Source organism: Impatiens glandulifera, chromosome 4, assembly GCF_907164915.1.
Source record: "Impatiens glandulifera chromosome 4, dImpGla2.1, whole genome shotgun sequence".
Classification (NCBI taxonomy): domain Eukaryota; kingdom Viridiplantae; phylum Streptophyta; class Magnoliopsida; order Ericales; family Balsaminaceae; genus Impatiens; species Impatiens glandulifera.
In genome coordinates this window covers 7,225,800-7,250,898 of record NC_061865.1, presented here as the reverse complement: position 1 = coordinate 7,250,898, position 25,099 = coordinate 7,225,800, and the positions used below count along the sequence as shown (strand labels likewise).

Sequence of the window (25,099 nt, the reverse complement as noted above, 5' to 3'; positions counted from 1 at the left end):
TTAACAATATTATATATTTTTTTTAATTATAATTATTAAAAAAATGTTGGCATATTAAATAAATAAAAAATGTTGGCATATTCAAATATAAATAGATAAAAAATGTTGGCATATTCAATCATAAAAAATAAAAATAAATTTTAAAAAATATATAAATATATCACAATAAAAATTTATAAACCATTTTTAAAATTTAGTTATTCATATTCATATTCATATTCATATTCATATTCATATTCATATTCATATTCATATTCATATTCAACCACACATACATCTACCTAATTACACCATTTTCATACCAAACATAGTAAAAAACACAATAAAAAATATTTATCTGATTTTTATGTGAGACCTCGAATTAGCTTCAACTATATATTAAAAAATGTTTGTACACTCATTTAAAAATAAATAAAAATTATTAAAATGGATATGTTGCCTACTTGTGAATCTGTGATACTATACCACTAAAAAAAATATTTCGATGACACTTAGTCTATCCATAACAGGGTATCAAATTTTTTCATTTAATACCCTGTCACGTCAGTTTAACACCCAGTTTTTAGCATATCCTACAGTAGGGTGTTATTTAAGGTATCAAAAATTTTTTTTTTCACTTTCTATCACTTCCACATCATTTATACATAATTTCATTTTTTTAAACCACAAACAATATTATTCATCACTTGGTAAATCAAACATACAAATATTATTTAAAACGAAGAAGAAAACAAACACTCTAAACATTGGTAATTTGTTAAGTAGTGTTTTTAAAACTCTAATCGAGAGTTGTTCCAAATTTATTCCAAATGTGCATGACAAGATCTTTCTTCAATTGAATATGTTGTGCTTTGTCACGTAGATCGGCCCTAGTATGAATATTTGATTCAGATCGGCCTTGAACATGCACTTGAAATTGAGGTAGCACTTCTCTTTAGACATTAACTGAGGAACTAGACCCATAATTATTCGAACGTTTGAAGTCGATATTTTCCCAATTTCGTGAATACGAATCTCGTTCATCCTCCACAATCATATTATGTAAAATTATGCATGCCCTCATTATTTTACCTAGGCCATCAATATTCCACATCCTAGCTGGTTGGCGAATAATAGCAAACCATGCTTGGAGTACCCCGAATGCACGTTCTACATCCTTCCTGCATGCTTCTTGTTGTTTTGCAAACAATTGTGCTTTGTCTCCTTGGGGCATTTGAATTGATTGGACAAAGATGGGCCATTTAGGATAGATTCCATCAGCAAGATAGTAGGCAAGATTGTATTGTCAACCATTCACAGTGAAGTTCACAGCAGGAGCTTCACCAGACTCAATGTCGTAAAAAATTAGTGACCTGTCTAATACATTAATATCGTTCAATGTTCCGGGCATGCCAAAAAAAGCATGTCATATCCACAAATCATAATATGCCACTGCCTCGAGGATAATTGTTGTTGTGCCCTTGTGTCCATTAGTAAACTTCCCTTGCCAAGCCTTAGGACAATTCTTCCACTCCCAGTGCATGCAATCAATACTTCCAATTATTCCAGGAAAACCGCGCTCTTGTCCAACTTGGAGTAACCTCTGCAAGTCTTCCCCATTTGGTCGTCTTAAGTATTCATCTTGAAACAAGGCAATTATTGTTTCGCAAAAAATACGAGTGCACTCAATTGTAGTGGTTTCTCCAATTTTCACATATTCATCACAGACATCCCCGGCTACTCCATATGCAAGCATGCGCATGGAAACTGTACACTTCTGGATTGGTGTCAATCCAAGCATTCCTGCATTATTCCGCCTTTGGGTGAAGTAATGGTTATAATTTGTTACGGCTTCTACAATTCGGAGAAACAATTGCCTTCTCATACGAAATCTACGTCTAAATTGCATTTCAGTATAAGTGCATGGCTCATCGAAATAGTCGGCCATGAGCCTCTGATGGGCAGCTACATGGTCCCTGTTTATAGAATTTCTTTTACGTGATCGATTGTTTCGCCTTTGAAGCTCTTCGAGAAGTTCTTTTTGCCTTTTGAGTAAAGATTCCTCCAACTCCCATTGTTGTTGAATCTCTTCGAGATTGAAAGGGTCTGGGGGAATATCCATATGATGATATGAAGAAAGGTGATACAAACAAAGATGATAATATGATAGAAAATTTCAGAAATTTTTTGGTGTCCAAATGACACAAACCAAGTCTCTATTTATAAATCTCGAAAAATAAAAAATAATGATATATATATTTTTTTGATCAATTATTATGCAAAAGTTTATTTAAAAAAGAAAAAACAAAAACAAAAAAGTAACCACCAGCGCTGCCACTTGGCACGCTATGATTGGGCCACATCAAATTTGGTCCCGTGTCAAAATTTGATACCCATATTTTAACACTTATTTTTTATACTCTACTGCACCATTTAATATTATTTTAACACCTATTTGATACCTTATTTGACACCCTGCTGTGGATAGTCTTAAAAGCGTCATAAGAAATATCACTTATGCATATGTTTGCGTCGCCAAAAACAGAAACAACGCTTATTTAAGTGTCGCTAAAAAATTATTTAATTTTTAACAATTTCATATAAGTCTCTGACAAACAAAGACATCATATAAGTTGGCATTAAAGAAGAAACGTTCTTGATAGGGACTAAACGACCACCCTTAGAAATCATCTTAATTTTTCAAAAGGGAAGCTTCAACTGATCGGATCCCAAGAACCTTTGGATCTAGTCTTAACACTTAGAGGGAGCCCGAGATACGTAGATGGAAAACCCCCCAATTTTAAATCTAAAAATACAGCTAATTTAATCCTTCTTCTAAATAAAACTGAATAAGAGAAGAATATATATTAGACTTACCCAAATTAACACACAATCTTGAACACTCTCCAAATAACCAAAGAATGTCACGAAGGTGCTTGACATTTCTCTCATTACCTGAATCATGCAAAGAATAAGTGAGATATAAAGAATGGAGATTGTCTTTAACCGAACTCCATCCCACGAAATAAACCCGCATTTTTAGCAAACAACATCATTCTAAAAAGACATTCCGTAACGATAACAAACAAGAAAGTGGAAAGAGGCTCCCTTTTCCTTATACTCCTTGAACTCTTGAAGAAAACCTAAGAGCTCCCATTCACGATAATGTATAATTTCGTTGTCGACACGCAAAATCTAATTCATCCGATCCATTATATCCATAATGTTATAAAAGAACTCCTAGTTATCATGGTCATATGTTTTCTCAATATCGAGTTTGACAAAAATACATTTATCAATGTTAGAATAAAAAACAGAAAGATTGTATTTAATTGTTATCGTGGTTATACATAGATTATGTCTATTATATAGACATTATAATTAATATATAAGGAAACTAATATATTATAATAATATAATATTAATATTATCACAATTTATAATATTGTGATAATATCTTACAAATATATTATTTTATATTATAATATTTTCTTTCGATCTCACGATGAAACAACAATAAACATTGAGAGTTTGACAGTTAGAAAATGAAAGTGCGAACACCAAGAAGTTACTCATCATTCTTAATCTTCCTTCTTTTCGCTCTTCTCTCTAATCCATTGATCATCCACCTAGAAAGCAGACCAATCAAACCAAGCTTCACAAACTCTTCCAAAAACCAACCAAACTCATTAAACCATCCTTCACAAACATAAGAATAAATCAAACCAAATTCAACTCCCTATTCTTAACAACAACCAAACTAAGACCAATCAAACGAAGCTTCACAAACATATGAAAAAACTCTACCAAATTCAGCTCCCTAATTTCAGCAACAACCAAAACTAAACTCATTAAACCATCCTTCACAAACACACTTCTCATTTCCTCTCCTCCAAGACTAATAATAAAACCAACCTTCTTAAATCCGCCGCTAAAGATAATCTTTCATCACAATCCAAAAAGCACATTAATTCCACCTCTTCCGAACCAATTAATTTAGCCAATTCAACCTTTTATCCCTTCCAAATTACTCTCCTCACCCAAGAATAAAAACAACCAAACTCATTTCCACCAAGCTACCAAAATCTTCAATCCAACTAGAAGAAAATAAATCCACTCAAACGAAATCCAAGATCATAGACATGTATAATCATCAAATACTGATTTCCCCTTAGTAATTGTGCCACCCCATATAACTTTTGGTTTTACAGCAGTTCATAATTCATCAGCGAGGGTACTTGTTTGATTATATAAAGACTTAAGAATAAGACAACAATGACAACGGTAGCTTGACTAACATGGCCCCTACCAAAGGTGAGAATGAACAAGGTACACTCGAATCTTTGGTTCCTCCCCCAAAGTACTATTCGAGGGACATTGTTGCTCACACGACTCTAAAGCTGAGAAAAGAGGTTCAAGACACTCAGAATGAAGTGCACAAGAGAAACCTCCGCGATGAGTTGGAAGATCGTGAAAGAAGGAATTTCCCATCCAAGGATAAGTCCGTTGAGGATAGAGATAGTAGGAAAGGAAGTCATCTTTTACTCTAAGGGTCTCGACAAGATATGGATGATCGTCTTATTTCAAGAAATGTAGATGCAGATGATGCCGATGTAGAAGTTAGAAGTGATGAAAGAAATGATGATGATGGCGACGAAGATGAGGCCGATACATAAGCACTTATGGCTGAGCTTGAACAAATAAAGAAGGAAAGAGCGAAGGAAAATCTCCATAATGAAAGGCTTGAACAAGAAGAAGAGTTGTTAAAAGGAAACCTTGTTAATAATCCAACTTCTTTGAATGTTAAAAGGAGGTGGAATGATGATGTTGTGTTCAAGAACTAAGTCCCACCTAAATTAAAAAAATGTTTGGGTTGTAGCCGAAGGTAAAGTTTTAAATATATGTATATTAAGTTTAAACATGTAACAATTTGTCCTAATGACTTTGGATTTAATCTAATAAAGGGAAGGTTAGGTGATCAAACACTTCCCTCCTACTTAATTTTTTAAAATTATTATAATGTTAGTTTCTTTATTATATAATAATACATAAATAAATTTATATATTATTTATTTTTTCAAAACAATTTACATTAATATATTATAATCATCTTCTCCATTTTTTTATATTCTTATCAAATATGCGAAAATCCACTAAATTAGATTTTTATATTTTCTTTATTTATATATTTAGTTTTCACTTATTTAAAATCTAATTAATTTAATTTTTCACGTTTTCTTAACTTAATTTTTCTTTAACGTGTATAATTTTGTTTTTTAAATCGAGTATTCTAATCCTTCTTAAAATTTCGTTTATTTATTTTATTTTAGGAAGAGTTGGCCGAAGATTTATTTAGTAAGGGTATTTGTAGAAAAATTCGATTAATATGTTCACGTATTAATACACGTAATAGTATAATACCAAAAATCTTACGGTCTAGTGAAAAACCTAGATTTGCCCTTTGGTTAGGGTGAGTTCCGTCCCACCTAAATTAAAAAAAATGGGGAAGATTAAGTGAATAAACCGGGAAAATGAGTCAGCCCCAAATAATTTTTCATTCTGACTCTGCCCCTGCCAGAAAGGTTCATCAATGACACCATTAGAAGTGATTTTCACAAGAAATTTCTTTACGAGTACATGAAGTGATTTTCTTACACAATTTTAGAACTCTATTTTCATGGATATGAACAATATGCCAACTGAAAGTTGGCATATCTCTGATTTTCAATTATAAAAAAAAGGCAAATTCACTCAAACGAAATCCAAGAGCCTATACATATATGATCATCAAATACTAATTTTCCCCGAGTAACTGTGCCACACCATATAACTTTTGGTTTTATGGCATTTCAGAATTCATCATCAAATCATTCTAGCAGCAAGCAAATTCAGAACCCAACATTTTAGGAACAGATAATAGTAGCAAGTAGGCAATTGTACAAGGATTACACTTTTCAAAAGATTGATCCACTACCATGTTTCATAGCCAGGCATCAAAAAAGAACACAACATGTAGATTGAAGTATCCATGTTAACTTAGTAGATAACAACATCTTCAGTTATCCATCAAAACTTCAGTCAATTCATCCACCAAACCTTCTACACTTCAGCGGTTATATGGTCTAGATTTTTTTTTAGATTTTGTTTATTTTAATTAAATGAGAACTAGCATAATACCCCACAATCATGCCCCGCTTAAAATTAAAGCGTTTTTAGATGAAATTGAACCCGTGACATTTTGGTCTTTTAAGCCGACTCTTACCACTAAGCTACCTTGGTGGGCATATGGTTTAGATTGTTCTCTACCTTATCTATCACCTCCACCAGAATCATTGCTTTTTCACCATCATATCGATCTACATTCCTATTTGGTCCATACCGACTCCTATCACCATCCCTACTGCCATACATGTCATCCCTTCCACCATCCATACTACCACATACATGTCGCCTCCTCTACCCCTTCACTGCTGAGACATTCCTAACAAAGTGTCATGGCTTTCCACACTTGAAACAATCACCTCCACCGGATTGTCTACCCCCTCTAGAGTCACGGTTGCGATCTCGGCCACTATCTCGGTCACGAGGTTGGTTTTCACGATCTCTACCAGAAGTTGCCCATGCAAGTCCACCAATAAAAAAACAAAATATTAATAACAAATTATTAGAGTCCTCCATCAATAGTTAAAATAACCATTGACGGAGGTAACAAAATACTATGATTGTATGCTCAAGACCGAAGACAATGCTCTTATACCATGTTAGAATAAAAAAGAGAAATATTGTATTTAATTGTTATATAGGTTATGTCTATTATATAAACATTATAATCAACATATAAAGAAACTAATATAATATAATAATACAATATTAATATTATCACAATTTATAATATTGTGATAATATTTTACGGATATATTATTTTATATTTTAACAATCGCCTCTAGAATTAGACGAATCAATACACTCTTTGACGATTAACGCCACATCAAAAATTTGACGACCTTTAATGGATTAGGGCAACTATAAAAGTGAGATTTAAAGATGGACATTTATCTTCATAATTTTCTGGTGCACTATCTGGTTGGAAAGAAATCGGAGAATATTTAACAACTAAAGTAAATCGTTAATGATTATTATAATGTCATTATCATAACGATGTTGGAGGTAAAATTCGGAAAACATGTGATTTGTGTGTTGACTTTATTTCTCTACTTCAAAATCTTTGAGTTAATTAAATGTTTCTCTGTATACTCTCATTTCATGTTTTTCTCGTTGTACTTAAGCGATTTTTTTCAATTAAATGGATCATTTAACCTAAAAAATGGGTTTTATTTAAAATTATCTAAATAAAAATATTTTATTTTTAACGATAATTATTTTTATATATACGTGATTTATATAAAAATGTGAATTAAACATTAATTAATAAAATAAATAAATTTATTAAGCAATTAGATAAAAATAAATATTAAATTAGATTATTCAATTTATATTAATCAATATAATGGTTTCAATTACAGATGGAATAAAAATAGTTTTAAAATTTTATTCATATCAGATATAACTATATATTTGATTAGCCCCAAATTAAATTGTAAATGATGTTTTGACTCTACATAACCTTGGTACGTACAGAATATACAGATACATTCTATTAATCTATGTAAACTACTACCATAATATTACAATAATATATAGTGAATTGAGATTTTAAAACAAAAATTTAATATTTTTGATACATCTATATATAATTTCATTTTTATTTCACCCCTTATTTATGTCTCTTCTCTTACAACCATTTTAATCTTATATATATCGTGTTACAACTTTCTAACGCTCATATTACAAATACATCAAAATAATTCAACAATAATGTAGATGTTAAATTCAATAAAAAAATTTACAAAAATTATAATTTTGAAAATTCTTTTTTTTTCTTTTTAGATTTTCAATTCATTTAAAGAACGATACATCATTTCTGTCAAATTATTCTCGACCCCAATCATTTCTACCATACAAATATATAGTGATCAAAATCATGAAAAATTCAAACATATAAATATAAATATAAGAGGGCCTCCATGAAAGATTCATTTTAATAATTCTTTATTAAACAAATCATGAATATATAGTGTATTCTTATTATTTGTTGCTAAAAACACAATCACAAACTAAGAATTATTTTTATCAAAATAAGCTGAGGTGTATGAGTAGAATACGATTATTCAGGTTATAAAAATGTCTGATGAATCAATTATTGATAAAGTATTTTGATTTTGTTTTTAATCTACATAAACTTGGTATAAGATACATTCTAAAAATTTATGTATATATTACAATAATATATAGTGAATTAAGATTTTTTTAATATATTTGATACATCTATGAATTCATTTTTATTCCACCTCTTATCTAAGTCTCTTCTCTATCTATCTATATTTGATCATGGCAAGCATTTGTTTCTATACTGCAACCATTTTAATCTTATTATATATCATGCTACAACTTTCAACCGCTCAGTCTACAAATACATCAAAATTAATAGGTTTTTCTACTTATCTCATTCATCGAGATTCATTTGAATCGCCAATGTTCGACTCATTTGTCAGCCAAACTAACCTCTTAGAAAGAACTATTCGTCGCTCTAGATCTCGTTTGTCCAATCTCAAGTCTATCTTAAAACTCCCCGTCGACGACCATGCGAAGGAAACTAGTGACATCGAGTCAACACTTGAGAAAACTGATGTGAATCACCTCATGGAGATTTTCGTTGGTACACCACCCGTCAAGCAATTGGTGGCCATTGACACCGCAAGCGATAACATATGGACTCAATGTCTCCCATGTATAAATTGTTACGAGCAGAATCAACCCAAGTTTAATTCGAGGAATTCATTGACCTATAATGTATTGCGATGTGATTCACCTCAATGCAAAGCCTTGGGAAGAAGTATTCGTTGTTTTGAGGATACTCACAAATGTGAATACGAGGTAACCTATTTTGACGATTCCACCACTTCTGGGGATTTAGCATTAGAGACTTTTATCATTGGAAACACTTTACTCCCGAATATGGTTTACGGGTGCTCGAATGCCAACAAAGGTCAATTTGATATCAACAACGCAGGAGTCATTGGTCTTGGACATGGACCTCTCTCGCTCGTTAGTCAGCTTGATCATTTAATTGGCGGTAAGTTCTCGTATTGCCTAATGAATTGGATAGATCGAAATACAAAAAGTAAAATCAGCTTTGGAGCTAACGCGAATGTGTATGGGCATGGAACGGTATCCACCAAGTTGTTCGCAAAGTCTATCAATTTATATTTCGTCGCATTGGAAGCAGTCACCGTGGAAAATACGAGAATTTTGTTCAAGAGTGTAACTAAATCCATTGAAGGTAAAAAGGACGTTGTTAATGAGGGAAATATGATGATAGACGTGGGCTCGATTCTAAGTTATTTACCAATAGTTGTGTACCAAGAATTGGAGAATGCATTCAAAAGCGTGATTCAAGCCATACCACTTCAAAATCCACTGGGAGATTTTAAACTTTGTTATAAGAACAGCAGCATAATAATCACTCAAATTCCGAGGATTATCTTCCATCTCGCTGGAGGCGCTAACTTGGCTTTGACCTCGGAAAATACAGTGGTTCAATATGAGGACATTATATGTCTTGGGATACTCCCAGATAATGATGTAGCCGTTTTGGGGCAATTCTTACAAATGAACTACTTAATTGGATATGATCTTAAAAAAGGAAGAATTTTTTTCAAGTCAACTGATTGTTCAACTCAACAAATTATTTAGTGATTCAAAAATAAAGAATTTGAATAAATATTTAAGTGTGTTACAGTATTTTGCATCAAAACTTAAATGTTGAAATAAACATAATATTGTTGGAAATATGATTTTGGGTAATATATATAATTTTTCTTATACATTAATTAAGTTTTAATTGTTGAAAAACAGGATATGAATTTGAGGCTAATAAGATAAATAAGAGATGAAATATTAACAAAAAAAAAAATACGATAAATAATACCAGATTTACGTGGAAACTAAAGACGAGGAAAAATGCACTATAGTTAAAGTAGAAGATTACAACTTAGAGAGAGAAAAATAATGACAAATATTCGGTGTGTTTTGCTGTGAATAAAACTCTTAATAAGACTATATATTTATTAGTCACAAAATTGGGCTCAAAATCAAATAGTTAGAATTTTATTTGATTTTATATTATTTTATTATATCGCGAGCCTAGACCAAACCACGATCAAAACTTATCTAGGACAACATAATCTAACATCTATATATAATTTTGTTTTAAATTGGTCCTTATATATTTTTTTTTACATTGATTCTTTGTTTGAAATAGTTAGATTCTTGTTGGTACAAAATGATGTACTTAACTCCAAATATGAACAATTTATTTTTTGGACGAATTTTGAAGTTTCTTGATGACAAATTTAAAACCATGGATCATCTAAATTTCTAACTAGATTGTGTTTATCATATTTGGATTATAGCTTATTTTAACTAATTAATCATTTGTTTTACATTCATTCTCGCTAAGGGAATAACCGTTATTTTATTGTAAGTTATGTCTAAATAAACGATTCAAACATATTACGATATAATATTTTATATTAAATAATCTATGTGATATTATTTACTTCATTTCTTTAACAACATTATTCTTTATTGCTTAGAGATAATTTTGAGGTACAACACAAACACATAATATCTAAATATGGAGGAGACGACTGAGTAACATTATTATCGTTATCTTAGTTTGCAAAATCGTTGTCTGTAAATAGAAAAGAACATATGCATCGCCGTCTAAAAATGTAGCTGAAAAGTGAAATGTGAAAACTTTTCCGACATTAACAATTAGAAAAATAAAAAATGGATATAAAACGGATTTGTGCATATTTTCAAAACATAAATGAATGGTTTTATAACCTTTTAAATTGTTTTAGATATTTAGAATATATAAATTAAAACAAAAATAAATGTATAAGGAATTATTTTTAAAAAATGTACAGATAGTCATCTATAAAAACAATGTACGAGAAACAATTTAAAACAAAAATAAATATAAATAAATAACTTAAAACAATAATGTATAGGAATATATTTAAAATTTAGTTAAATGTACCTATTACCCCTTAATTATTATTTTTATACTCTGGTTAAGATATGAAGTTTGATTGGAAAAGGTTGATAAATTATATACTAGAAGGTTATTTTTTAAATTCAAATATTATAAAATACAATTTACATAATTAATAATTATATGATCAACAAGAAGGAGATTGGAAATAATATTTGAAATAAGAAAACTAGAGTAAAAATCAATTTGATGCTTAAAATATGTATAATAATTTGATTTCATTCAATATTTATTTATATATATATAACATATCAATATGTCTCTCAAATTCACACTCAACCTAACCATAAGATTATATTAGATCGTGTTAATCTTCTCATGTTTTTTTTTTATTTTTTAGCCATCACAAATAAGAAAATTATAAAATATAAATTAGGATAAAATGTAAATAATGAGTGTATTGATTCACCTAATTCAAAAGATAAAAAATGTATTTTTGTCAAGTTAGACATCAAAAAGCTTATGATCGTGTCAATTGAAAGTTTTATTTGATGTAATGGACAAAATGAGAATGAGTGTAAAATAGATTGGTTGGAATAAATTTTACCTCTCGATAGTTAAATTTTCTATCATTGTTAATAGAAGTTCTCAGGGATTTTTCGAGAACTCCAGAGGGATCAGATATGGTGATTCACTCTCAACTTTTTTGTTCGTCATTGTTATGAAATCTCTCTAAAAAATTATGACTTTCGTAGAAAACTCAGGACTCATCCGTAGAGTGAGTTGTGGATCAAGAAGATATCATTTCGACATATCACATTTGTTTTTCGTTGATGACACGCTCTGCATGGTTTCAAACTATTTAAATGAATTTTCAACACCTTCGAGATATTTTATGGTTATTTGGTGCATATTTTGGTCTTCGAGTTAATCTTAATAAATCAAACATATTTTTTTCAAATTCTGTTTCGAATAGAAGAATGATAAGGTTGGAAAATGTGTTGGGTTCAGAATTGGTGATCTTCCGTCAACATATTTTGATATATCATTAAGTGCTAAATTGTAATCCAATGTCTTTTGGGATCCGATTATCACTAAAATGGAATATAAATTGTTTAAATGAAAAAGTAAAATAATCTCGAAAGGGGGTCGACTAATCCTCATTAAAAGTGTATTGTCATCTATGCCTACATATATGATGTCGTTATTCATTCTCCCAAAGAGTGTGACAGTGAAAGTGGAAAAAATAATGTGTAAATTTCTATGGGGATCTTCTAACTCATCGTTTTGTCATCTAATTAGTTGGGATAAGGTTAAATGTTTTAAAGATCAAGGAGGTCTATTCGAGATCTTATTTCTATTAATAAATCTCTTCTATCAAAATGGTGTAGTAGATTTGCAATGGAGTTGATTAGTCTTTGAGCATCGATAATCAGAAGTATGTATGGTAATAATTTGTTTGGTTGGTTAACCAAAATGTCTAATTATCTAGAGGAATATGGTATTTGGAGGGGAATTTATCCTATGTTGAAAATTTCTGTGAGTTGTCTAGATTCATTATGGGGGATGGGTCTTCAATTAGATTTTGGGATGACATTTGGTGTAATGTCAAAGGTCTAACTACGACGTATATGTGTTTTCTTCTATTGCTATATGTAGAAATGTCACAGTTAAGGACTTATTTGATCATAGTCTAGTGGCTTTTTTAGTCAAATTAGATATAGAAGAAGATTAAACATTATGGAGACTTCGTCCCATAATAGAATTTTACTTTTGGTAGGACGCAAACAAGTGTTACCGTCTGAACAAGACATTATATGTTGGCAAAATATGAATAGTTTCCGTATGCGGTATTGCTACAAGTTGTTCTCTAAGATGATTTCTTATAATTCTTATTAGGAAAAAACTTAGGAGTCAAAGATTTCATCCAATATCTCATTTTTTGGATGGAGCGTTATTCATGGTGAAATTTTAACAAATGAAATGTGCACGAAAAAAGGTTATATTGGTTAGTCGTATGTGTCAAGAAGAGGTTGAATCGACAAATCACTTACTTTTGTATTGTCGATGGGTGACTAGTATTTGTGGAGCATTATTGGAATTCATAGGGTGATGTCCGAGTGTTTAGGTAGTTGCTGAGAAGTTTGAATTGATACGGATGATATGGAGGGCCTACATATTTGTGTTACCATCCCAATTATTCTTTGATGGACTATCTGGTTGGAGAGAAATCGTCGAACTTTCAATGATCGTAGTCGTCCGATTCGTATCATTCATAATACTATTATTATAATGTTTTCTGAGATTCGTTCAGGAAAGTTAGTAGAGTCTGTTGGGAAGTTAATCATTTTTCTCGAGAATTTACGAGCTCAATAATTTTTTAAGTATTATTTTTCTTATTTTTTCTAATTTTTTATTTTTTATTTTCATGTCAATACCATCAGTAATATGAGTACCCAATCCAATTTCCATCCCCAAATTTTGGATCATAGTTAAGGATAGAAAATCATGAATTCAAAGTTAAATTTTTATAATGAATTATATTTAAGATTCTTAAGATTATTCACTTTAAGTTTAAAAATTTATTGAAAAAGTTAACCCTTCAACTAAGACATGTTCGGATCAAGATTATTTAAATAACTTGAATATTTGGAAAATAATTATTGGTAATAATTTTTAGAGGTGAGTATTTTTATGGGAAAAAAACTTTAATTATATTAACATATAATGATAAAATAAAAAAATAATAATTTAAAATAAAATATATTTTTGAATTTAGTGATATAATAGATGAGAGCATTAAAATTATATTTTTTTGTTTTAATTTTTCAAATAATCACGACCGAACTAACTTCTTTGATAACTTACAAAATATTTATCAGGTACACCCATTTCTTCAACTGCTTCCCTAATTGTGTTGTCAAAGATCTCCTGACCGACCCTTTATAGTCAGCTTGAATCAATTAAGCGGTAAATAATTCTAAATTGTATATGATTATAATATACTTGAAAAAAAACACTCAAGAAAAAATCACCACTATTATTCATATTATAAAAATTATAAATAAAAGTATTGAATATTGTAGTGCTTTCTGGGAGGGAAAAAACTGGGAAATTTGACGAAATGACCTTAAAGACCGGGTTATTTGACCTGGTGGTAATTTGATAATTTAATTGTGCTCGTGGTTCTATATTTTTTTTATACGATTTTGCTTTTGTCGCGAAATGTTAAGTGACTTAGCGTTTCGCGAAGTGGATTAGGGTTAGTATAAATACTCAAATATTTTCATTTTCTTAGTTTTCTTTCTCTCTCTTCTCCCGTTCTCTCCTTCACGACGGCCAGCGGCGACGACGGGCGGCGACGGACGGCGGCGGTTATCTATACAGATCTATACAGATTTACAAGATCTTCTAACATAATCCATTTATGTTTTTATCTATACAGATTTACAAGATTTATAACCCTAAATCTATTTTGCATGCTGGTTTCCGATTTTATGGTTTAGGGTATGCAAATCTCCGATTCTAAGGATTTGAAGGTCGTCGAGGTAGATGTTCATTTCAGATCTGATAAACAGTTATGTTCATGTTTACATTTTCTTCATTTCAAAACCAGTTCATATTTCGTTCATATTTGGTTCATATTTGTTCATATTTGTGGGTTCATATTTGTTATTTGGTTCATATTTGACCATTTCGTTAAGTGTGGTTCATTAATGGGTTTTGCATATAATCTTGGATCATATGAGTTCCGTTTCAGGGAAGATTCGCTAAGGACTTACCGTTTCGCTAACTGCTTAGCGTTTCGCTAAGTGCTTAGCATTTCGCTAAGTGCTAAGCACTTAGCGAAACGGATCTTGTCTGTCTTCATCACCGGTGAGACTGAGCTCAGGATTCTTAAAGGCTCCAGTTAGAGCCATGAATCCCAGTTAGAGCCATGAATCCTTTGATGGTTGCAAAAGCCTTAGGTGGAAAGCTTACATGGTATGTATCATGTATGTATGTATGTAATGTAAAAAAATAAAAGTATAATTGAAATTTGTTTGTTTGATTGATCATGTATGTATGTATGTAATGTAAAAAAATAAAAGTATAATTGAAATTTGTTTGTTTGATTGATTGTAGTTTCGAGAGGGATTGGCTACGGAAAGATCTGAACGTGATTGGGTTTGGGTTGATCGGATGGTTAGCACCTTCCAGTATTCCGGCGATCAACGGACTCTTTCCAGCATTGGGACTGAGCAATTAAAATATATTTCTGTTTCTTTCTAATATTAATATACATAAACAAGTAAACAAACAGGTTAGGCTGGTTACTTGACACTTGAGATTGTTCTTGGCATTGACTTTTGGACAAATTGGATTCAAGGGCAGGACTGAAGATTACTTCAGTAAATAAATAAATTAATTCTAATTAAGAAAATAATAATATGTAAAAAGTGAACTACTTTCTTTGGTATTTGTTAATGAATGTTTAAGCTGCTTTTGGTATTTGTTAATGAATGTTTAAGCTGATTTTGTTTCATTTCTTTCTATACCATTTCATTTATGCATCAAACTAAAACATAACCATTTTTCTACAAATGAACATTTGATTTATGCAAAAGTAAAAAAAACAAACAAACATTTTCTATACCATTTCATTTATGTATCAAATTAAAAATAATCATTTCTCTACAAATGAGCATTTGATTTATGCAAAAGTAAAAAAAAAAAAATTATAAAAAAAAAAAAAATTATAAAAACACCATCTGTGGGAATTGAACCCACAACCACATGGTTAAAAGCCACGCACTCTACCAGCTGAGCTAAGACAACTCATGTTAAAATATTTAGCGAAACGATAAGTCCTTAGCGAAACGGGAAGTCCTTAGCGAAACGGGAAGTCCTTAGCGAAACGGTAAGTCCTTAGCGAAACGGGAAGTAAACCCTAAACAACAGTGATTCGAAGGTGCATAAACCAAACATCAATAAACTTGAAATATCATAAGATAAACGTACCAAGTGGAACAGTGCTCGTGCTCGTCGTGAAACTCATTGTCGTTTCGCCGCCATCGCCGCCGATCGCCGCCGCCCAGTTTAGAGAGAAGGAGGAGAAGAAAAGAAATGAAAAAAATGAGGGAAGTTATATTAAATAGTAAGGGTAATTTGGACATTTCACACATTTTCACTTCGCGAAACGCTAAGTGACTTAGCGTTTCGCGACAAGGGCAAAATCGTCCAAAAAAAATAAAATCACCACGAGCGCAATTAAATTATCAAATTACCACCAGGTCAAATAACCCAGTCTTTAAGGTCATTTCGTCAAATTTCCCGAAAAAACTAAGGGTTAGGCTATAAATCAGATTAGATTTTTTTTTGCCAACCCGCGGGTCAATCCAAACCTGACCCGTCTAGGCCCGCGACCCGAGTTGTTTGGCCCGTGTAGGCCCACTTCTAAATGGGTTCCTAATATTTTAGGGAGCTGCTTTTCCCACCCCCTCCCATATTCCCACCCTCCTCCCTCACTCCTCAATCAACTATAAATCCACCTTTTCCACAAATAAAAATGTTCAAGTGGATGAGATCGGTCGAGTGATCTCTAATGACTTATTTATCCTTGCCACCTTTATATATTTACATTTCTTATTTTATTTATTTTACTTATTTTATTTTATTTAATTATTAAGTTTTTTATTAAATATAATTAATTAATTAAGTTTTAAAATTTTTTAACTTTATTTATTTAATTAAAAATACAAAATATTATTATTTTTATATTATAATTATTTAAAATATATTAAATATTAAAATGTGTACAAATTTAATAAAATATAAATATTTTATATTTTATTATTTTAATTATATATATATTTTTTAAATACTTATAAAAATCAATTTTTTTTATAAATAAAATTATCTAACAAATAAATAAAAATAAAAAAGATAAAGTCTTTAATATATTATATAGTAATAATTAGTGATAATGCATAATATTTTTAATAATATTTTTTATTAAAATATTTTATATTTAACTTTTTAAAATATTTATTTTATATAAAATTATTATTTTATTTTAATTAATTTATTATAATTTTATTATTAATATATAATATTTAAAATTAATTATATATCTTTTAGATTTTTTTATCTTTTAATTTCTTAATATTAAGTATTTTAACCTGGGTTAGAAAAGAGTACACATGTCATAAAAAAATACACCAAAGTAAATAAAAATTTAAAAATATAAATTCTAATAAAAATACACCAAAGTAAATAAAAATATAAAAATAAAAATTCTAATCGATATTTCCTCCAAATTCAGCACCGCCGTTAGGTCCTGTACCCGTTATTTCGTACCACAAATTAGCACGTGTTATATAACTAGTTGCCCATCCTTTAGCTTCGTCAGATGAATGATTACATCACCACATTGGAAAGGGTGGTACAGGATAATGAGGGTGTAAAAAAACTTGTACGAAGTGTTGGCCAACAAGGGCGATAGCTATTTCTCGGCGCTCTAGGTCTGGAACTGGAGGGGACCTTAATGGTAAGTGAGTAAAACAACTACAATTACTCTCACCAAATGTATGTAGTACAAGGTTGTACCTTGATGCGATGACAATTCCTAAAGTCATACAGTCCATCCAATGCCTCTCTGGTGTCGGTTGCTCGAAATATTTTAATAAAAATAATAGATTATCTGCCATTTCCCGATGTGGATAAAGTTGATCATATTGACGCTTATTTTGTTGAATCTTCTCCATAAGATTGTATCGTACTTGAATCCAACCTTCTTCACCATACCCGATTAGTGCGGCTATCGCCCTAAATCCACAGTGACCGTCAGGTTCAACGTCAACAGTATGAGAAATATAAGGCTGCATAACCGTAGGTATTTCTCAATGTAGGTATCACGGAAGGGTGAAACGGGAGGGTGATCATGGGTCGACAAAGTATTGTGAACCCCCGACCCCCTCCCACGTCTTCTCTTTCGAGACGATGCATTCGTTTGAGTGGCCCTAGAACTTGAAGTGGATATATCAACAAAAGAAGGTATGCGACGTTTGCTCTGTTCATCTTTTCCTATAGGTCGACCTCTATGTTCTGTATTGTACGAAGGGGCTCGAACTGTACTTTGAGATGGATCCGCAATATTAAAAAACCGATCTATCATTTGCTCTCGCATTTGTGGATCCATCCCATCTAATATCTCAACAACTTTAGATGTCCTGTTAGCTCGTGCTCCGTCGTCATGGTATTCATGACCGTTCATAGACAACCTCCTCCAATGAGCGTTGATACTCTGTATTGGAATTGGAATGGAAAGGAACCGATAATGTGCAAGATCATGCTTGCAAGGCAATCCGTATATTGTTTTAATTGAACAGTTGCATTTGCCAGCTAGTTGGTGAGATGCTTCCTCGGCGCATTTCAGCTCAGCATTAATAAACTCCATTGCTTGTAGTGAAATTCGACACCTTACTTGATAAAAAATGTTGTCATGTAAATGTGTATGGCGTGGAATGTTGAGAGATCTCTCGAACGACTTTTGAATTTCCCCAAACTGATTTGTTAACATCTTATGTATTTTTATAAAAGATGTTTCCAGGGATGACATGGTATCTCCCAAATACATTTTAAGTCTCGCATGTGCCCCTTTCGCCCTGCAATAGAAAAATGCATTGTGTTTTAATAATGGTTGGAATTTAAATAGTACAATATTTAAAGTTAAAAAGTAACTACACATTTTACTTGAATTACTCCCGAGGTGCATACATGTATCAATCCATGCTGAAACAAATCGCTCTTTGTAAGAATGTAACCATGTCTCCCAAAGGTAATTTAGAGCACCCTGGAATCGCCTGTACTCCTCGCGCATGACTTTCCACTTATGATGGTAAGACCACTGTGTGGATGAATTAATGAGCGAGTGCCATGACGCATTAAACTTGTTCCACTTTAGACCAAGCATAGGCCTACATTTTTTCATTACGCACTGGTTTATGTGCCAAATACAAAGGATGTGACGTCGTAGGAAAACATATTTCAATGGCATTAATAAGCGCCATATCCCGATCGGAAACAAACACTGATGGCAACGATGTCCCCTTTTCAAGCATCCACTTTTGTAAGGTACCTAATGCCCATGTTAGTTGCTCTTCCCTTTCATTGCTTAGATATGCGAACATAAGCGAGTAAGTTCGCATTGTGGATGTGATACCCACAACCTCCAATAGTGGTGACCGATACTCATTGGTCTTATATGTGGCATCAATAATCAACACGGATGGACAGTTGACAAAAAGTAACAGACTTTTAGGGTGAACCCAAATAATATCCGTAATTTCATTGGTGTCTGGATTTGTACGGTAATCATGGAGGTAATTTTTTTTAATTAACTGCTCCAAGACATACTGGACTTGATTTAGGCCGGCCCGTTTGGCGGATTTATTTGTGAAAATGGCATTGTAAATGGTTTTGATCCCTGTAGTGTTTGACGGGTCTCTTTGTTTCAATATATTAAGAACTTCACGAGGTGCGGTGCTATTGGCCATGTCGAGCACAAACTGTAGCTCCATTGGTTTTAACCTAGACGGGTACTCATGACCATACATAGATTCTGCTAATTGATGGTTATGGAAACCACATACAACCCTTAAATGCCACATCACACCTTCTGGAATCACACCTTTTGGAGATATTGGTACACCTCGCAGCTCGAATGGGCATTCACATTTTTTTGTCCCTGTATTCCTTTTAAAGGATTGCCCATCAACAAAATAACGTGGCAGTTTGTATTTTCCTCCTCTTTCACACATTAAATGACACTTTGGCAACTTACCGCCTTTTAAATTAGTAGATGTTTTAATCACTACCAAAATACAATTTTTCAAACCAGCTATTTTCGCCCAATTTATCATATCTTCTCTACTTTCAAATAACTATTTAAAATAATAATGAAAGAACTCAATTAGTTTTTTATATTAGTTTTTATTATAATTTTATAATTGATATTAATCTTTTCCAAAAATAAATAAGAAATATGCATAAAACAACGATAATAACTAACCTGGTCCGTGGTAAATTCAGGTGTATAATCGCAATCGAGATTTGTTGTTGGAGATGCTCTCTCCACTAGGAATATCATTCTCAAATGTCCAATTATCTGAAAATGTATCGAAATTGAGGTTATTCATGTTAAAAGTATATTTGATTCTTCGGTGTTGATTTATCAACAAAAAACAAATTTTGTTATTTAGATTTGATTTTGTTAATTTATGGCGGCGGTGAAGCGACTTATTATTAAAAATATTATGTTTGACTAATTATTAATATATATATTATTAAGATTTATTATTAAAAATATTATGTTTGAATAATTATTAATATATAATATTATTAAATAAAATATTATGATTATATTAATTATTAATTATTATTTAATAGATAATTTTATTTATAAAAATATTAATAATTATTAATATTATGTTTACTAATTATTAATATACAATATTATTAATTAAAATTAAAAATAATTATTAATATATAATATTATTAATTAAAATTAAAAATATTATGTTTGACTAATTATTAATATATAATATTATTAATTAAAATATTATGATTAGACTAATTATTAATTATTATTTGATAAATAATTTTTTTTGTAAGTATTTTAATATATATATATATATAATTAATATAATAAAATATAAAATATTTATATTTTATTAAATTATTATATATTTCAATATTTAATATATTTTAAATAATTATAATATAAAAATAATAATATTTTGTATTTTTAATTAAATAAATAAAGTTAAAAAAAATATTAAAAACTAATTAATTAATTATATTTAATAAAAACACTCAATAATAACATAAAATAAAATAAATAAAATAAGAAATCTTTAAATATATAAAGGTGGTAGGGATAAATAAGTCATTTTAAAATTAATTAAGGAGTTAGGCGGGGGTGGGAATATGGGAGGGGGTGGGAAAAGCAATTTGCATATTTTAACCCAACCCGTCTAAATTGTTTGGCGGGACGAGTCAACCCAACGAGTCTAACCCAAATTGACGGCTATACATATATCTACACCAATGATATATATTCTTACAAAATTAAATTATGACATCTTAATATCAATTGTTAGAATTATTCGGATCGGAACATAATTTAAATTGTGAGAAATTAAAATAGGAATGCATACGTCAATTGTGTTCTCTTGGTTGATGGGAGCGTGAAGGAGAAATTATTGTACTTCAAATGGGGACCTTACAAAATAACCAACATTATGTTAGTTATTATAATTTAGTCCATTATAATGTAACCCCTTCATAAAATTAAAAATATTACTTAGATATCCTCATTTTATATTCATAACAAATATACTCATAAGTCATAAATTTATAATTTCACATTATTTTGATTTATATTAAATATGAAATTTGCATAATTATTTATTTTACTAGTAACTTTACCGATTCCAACAAACAAAATCTCATTTTTTATTTAGAATGAGTAATGACAATTTACTATAGATTTATCAAGTGCACCAATTTCTTCAACTACTTTCCTAAAAGGGAAAAGGCAGTCAAATATCTCATGATCGACCATTCTTTTTACCTTACCGAGTGGACTTGAAGTATGTTTAGATGGTCTATAATTTAACATATTATTTTTTTATAATCCAAAATTATTTATTTACGAATTTCGACAGACAAAACGACGCCTCTAAAAATAATTCTTTATTTAATAATTTGTGCAATAATTTTGTATATAGAATTTAAAAAAATAATAATTTCAGATTTATTAAAATATATAAACTATAAATTTGAGAGTAAAATATAAATGTCTATAATATGTTTAAATTTTGATTTGTTTAAAAAAATGTTGATGAGAGTTTATTTTGAAATTTTGAGAATGTAGATATTTTATATATATAAAGAGATTGAAAGGATATTTATATAACAAACTCCACATTTTTTATATCTTTGTATAGAATTACCGTAATACATACGAAGTGAATTGAGATTTTACACATTTTTTTCTTTTTACATTATTGAAACATCTATAATTTTTTTATTTTAAGTTTAAATTTTTTACACATCTATAAATTCTTCAGTTTGGTGAATTCTTTCTCCATCTATATATTATCATGGCTAGCATTTGTTTCTACCATGCAATCATTTTAATCCTATATTTCATGCTACAACTTTCAATGGCTCAACATACCAATACATCAAAATTTATTGGTTTTTCTACTTATCTCATCCATCAAGATTCGATTGAATCGCCAATGTTCGACTCATTAGTCAGCCAAACGAACCTTGTAGAAAGAGCCATCCGTCGCTCTAGATCCCGCTTGTCACATTTCAAGTCTATCTTAAAACTCCCCGACCACGCGAAGGAAATTAGTGACATAGAGTCAACACTTGTGAAAACTCCTGAGGAGTACCTCATGGAGATTTCCATTGGTACACCACCCGTCAAGCAATTGGCAACCATTGACACGGCAAGCGTTATTGTCTGGACTCAGTGTCTCCCATGTATGAAGTGTTACGAGCAGATTCAACCCATGTTTAATTCGAGGAATTCATTGACCTATAATGTATTGCGATGTAATACAACTCAATGCAAATCCTTGGAAAGACATAATATTCATGGTTGTTTGGAGGCAACTCACAAATGTGAATATAAGGTAACCTATAAAGACAAATCCATCACATATGGGGATTTAGCATTAGAGACTTATAAAATTGGAAACACTTTACTCCCGAATATGGTTTATGGGTGTTCGAATGCCAACAAAGGTGGATTTGATATGAACACAGCTGGAATCATTGGTCTTGGACGTGGGCCTCTCTCGCTCGTTGGCCAGCTCGGACATTTAATTCGCGGTAAGTTCTCGTATTGCCTAGTGAATTGGATGGAACGAAATACAAGAAGTAAAATCAGCTTTGGAGCTAACGCGATTGTGTCTGGGCGTGGAACGGTATCCACCCGGTTGGTGTCAAAATATCCTTTCCATTTATATTATGTCACATTGGAAGCAATCACCATTCAAAATAAGAGAATCAAAAGAGTAACTAAATCCATTGAAAATAAAAAGATTGTTGAGAAAGGTAACATGGTTATAGACTCGGGCTCAATGCTAACTTATTTACCGACAGATATGTATCAAGAATTGGAGGATGAACTTATAAGCGCGATTGGAGTCGCCATACCAGTTCAAAATCCATCGGAAGCTGACTATAAACTTTGCTATAAGAACACCACAAACATTCAATTTCCGACAATTATCTTCCATTTCGCTGGAGGCGCTAACTTGGCTTTGACAAGTACAAGTACAACGATACGATATATGGATCTTACATGTCTAGTGATAGTCCCAGATAATGATCTTGGTGTAGCCATTTTTGGGCACATGTCACAAATGGACTACTTGATTGGATATGATCTTAAAAATTGGAAAATTTATTTCAAGCCAACTGATTGTTCAATGCATCAAATTTAGTACTTGAAAAATAAAAGGATATGAGCAAAGAATTTGAATAATTATTTTATATTGAATGAGTTAACATATTTAAATGTGTTACAATAATTTGCATCAAATCTTAAATGTTTAAATAAACATAATTATGTTGGAATTATTATTTTATTTACATGTTAAGTTTCGAAGTTTGATTGGAAAGGTTTACAAATCATATACTGGCAAGGCTATTTTTTAAGTTCAAATATTATAAAACACAATCTACATAACTAATAATTATTTAAATACAAAGAAACAGATTGGAATAATATTTGAAATAATAAACCAGGAGTAAAAGCGAATTTGATGTTTAAAATATGTATAATAATTTAATTTCATTCAATATTTGTTTATATAGATACTCGTTGTCATGCCTAGTCGGGACTGCAAGAAAATCGAGGAATTCAAAGGAGGACAAGGGAATTGGTAATTCAGCATTTTGCAAGCATTAAATTTCTTTCTATGATGAGTTACCACTGGTAAAAAAAAGACTTTTATCGACGGTTTTTCCCGAAGGTTTTGTAAACCTCTCCTAAATACTCCCGAGAGGAACAAATCCTTCGGGATAAAAATAGATTCCGAGAGGGGTATAAAACCTTCGGTTTTATTCATTATTACCGAAAGTTCTACAAAGAACTTTCGGTTTTTACCTTCCCAAAAAACCCAAAAAAATTCTAAGTGTTGGATGTGGGTTAATTGCGAAGGTTATTGTAAAAACCTTCAGTTTTGAAATCCCTTGGTTTTTTAATTACGAAGGTTATTCAAAGAACCTTCGGTTTTGCCTTTTTTGAAAATTTCATTTCTGAAAGTTTTACAAAGAACCTTCGGTTTTGCTCAATAAAAAAAATTCTAAATTTTGAAATGGTTTTTTCCGAAGGGTCTTTAATAAACCCTCGGTTTTGACTAATATCAAAACCGAAAGTTTTTTGAAAACCTTCGGCATCAACCTCTATAAATACAAACCCTAACCCTTCTCTTTTTCATTCCACTCATTTCTCCTTTCTCTCTCTTCCGCCGCCGCCGCCTGCCTCCTCCAAGCCGCGGGTTCTTCTCCTCTCTTCAGGTAATTTGTTTCATTTGGTTTTTTTTGTTTTGTTTATTATAAGATTTAGATTTCTTAAGTTTATATATATATATATATTATAGATCTAGATTTATGTTAGTTTACGTTATTTTGTTTGATTAATATATATATACATATATCTGAAATGCATTTAGGATATGGGTGATTCGGCATGGAAGAGACTTCGGCGTACACCGGAGAAACTGCATCCGTGTTACCAGAATCTGATAGCACAATCAGAAATTGCGGCACGTGAGGAAGATGTAAGAAAGATGACGCTGGAAATGGAACAAATCCGATTAAGGGATGCGGAAAGAGGTCGTTTGCTTAGTGAAATCAAAGCGGACCGGGCCGAAATGTCTCAGAGATTAGAGAATCTCGAACAGGAACTTGTATTGTTGAGGAGTCGACTGAATC

The 25,099-nt window shown here is 31.0% G+C and overlaps 3 protein-coding genes, 1 non-coding gene and 2 pseudogenes across 4 annotated transcripts; 3 read left to right on the top strand and 3 right to left on the bottom strand.

The window, feature by feature from the left end:
* Nucleotides 1-934: 934 nt before the first annotated feature.
* LOC124934587 lies at nt 935-2,109 on the bottom strand (annotated as a pseudogene).
* Nucleotides 2,110-4,254: 2,145 nt separating this feature from the next.
* On the top strand, nt 4,255-4,823 carry LOC124934586 (annotated as a pseudogene).
* Nucleotides 4,824-8,571: 3,748 nt separating this feature from the next.
* Nucleotides 8,572-9,792, top strand: LOC124934585 (aspartic proteinase CDR1-like). The gene has a single exon (XM_047475115.1). It carries the CDS (start codon nt 8,572-8,574, stop codon nt 9,790-9,792), a length of 1,221 nt encoding a protein of 406 aa, XP_047331071.1.
* A 6,051-nt stretch (nt 9,793-15,843) lies between these two features.
* Nucleotides 15,844-15,916, bottom strand: TRNAK-UUU. Its single transcript has one exon. It is a non-coding gene; the product is annotated as a tRNA-Lys (tRNA).
* A 3,140-nt stretch (nt 15,917-19,056) lies between these two features.
* LOC124934584 (protein FAR1-RELATED SEQUENCE 5-like) lies at nt 19,057-19,899 on the bottom strand. The gene has a single exon (XM_047475114.1). It carries the CDS (start codon nt 19,897-19,899, stop codon nt 19,057-19,059), a length of 843 nt encoding a protein of 280 aa, XP_047331070.1.
* A 2,409-nt stretch (nt 19,900-22,308) lies between these two features.
* LOC124934583 (aspartic proteinase CDR1-like) lies at nt 22,309-23,604 on the top strand. Its single transcript, XM_047475113.1, has one exon. It carries the CDS (start codon nt 22,309-22,311, stop codon nt 23,602-23,604), a length of 1,296 nt encoding a protein of 431 aa, XP_047331069.1.
* The last annotated feature ends 1,495 nt before the right edge of the window (nt 23,605-25,099 follow it).

Coding starts and splice junctions, on each gene's coding strand:
- LOC124934584 (XM_047475114.1), bottom strand. CDS start 19,899: ATGTGTGAAAGAGGAGGAAAATACAAACTGCCACGTTATTTTGTTGAT.
- LOC124934583 (XM_047475113.1), top strand. CDS start 22,309: ATGGCTCAACATACCAATACATCAAAATTTATTGGTTTTTCTACTTAT.
- LOC124934585 (XM_047475115.1), top strand. CDS start 8,572: ATGTTCGACTCATTTGTCAGCCAAACTAACCTCTTAGAAAGAACTATT.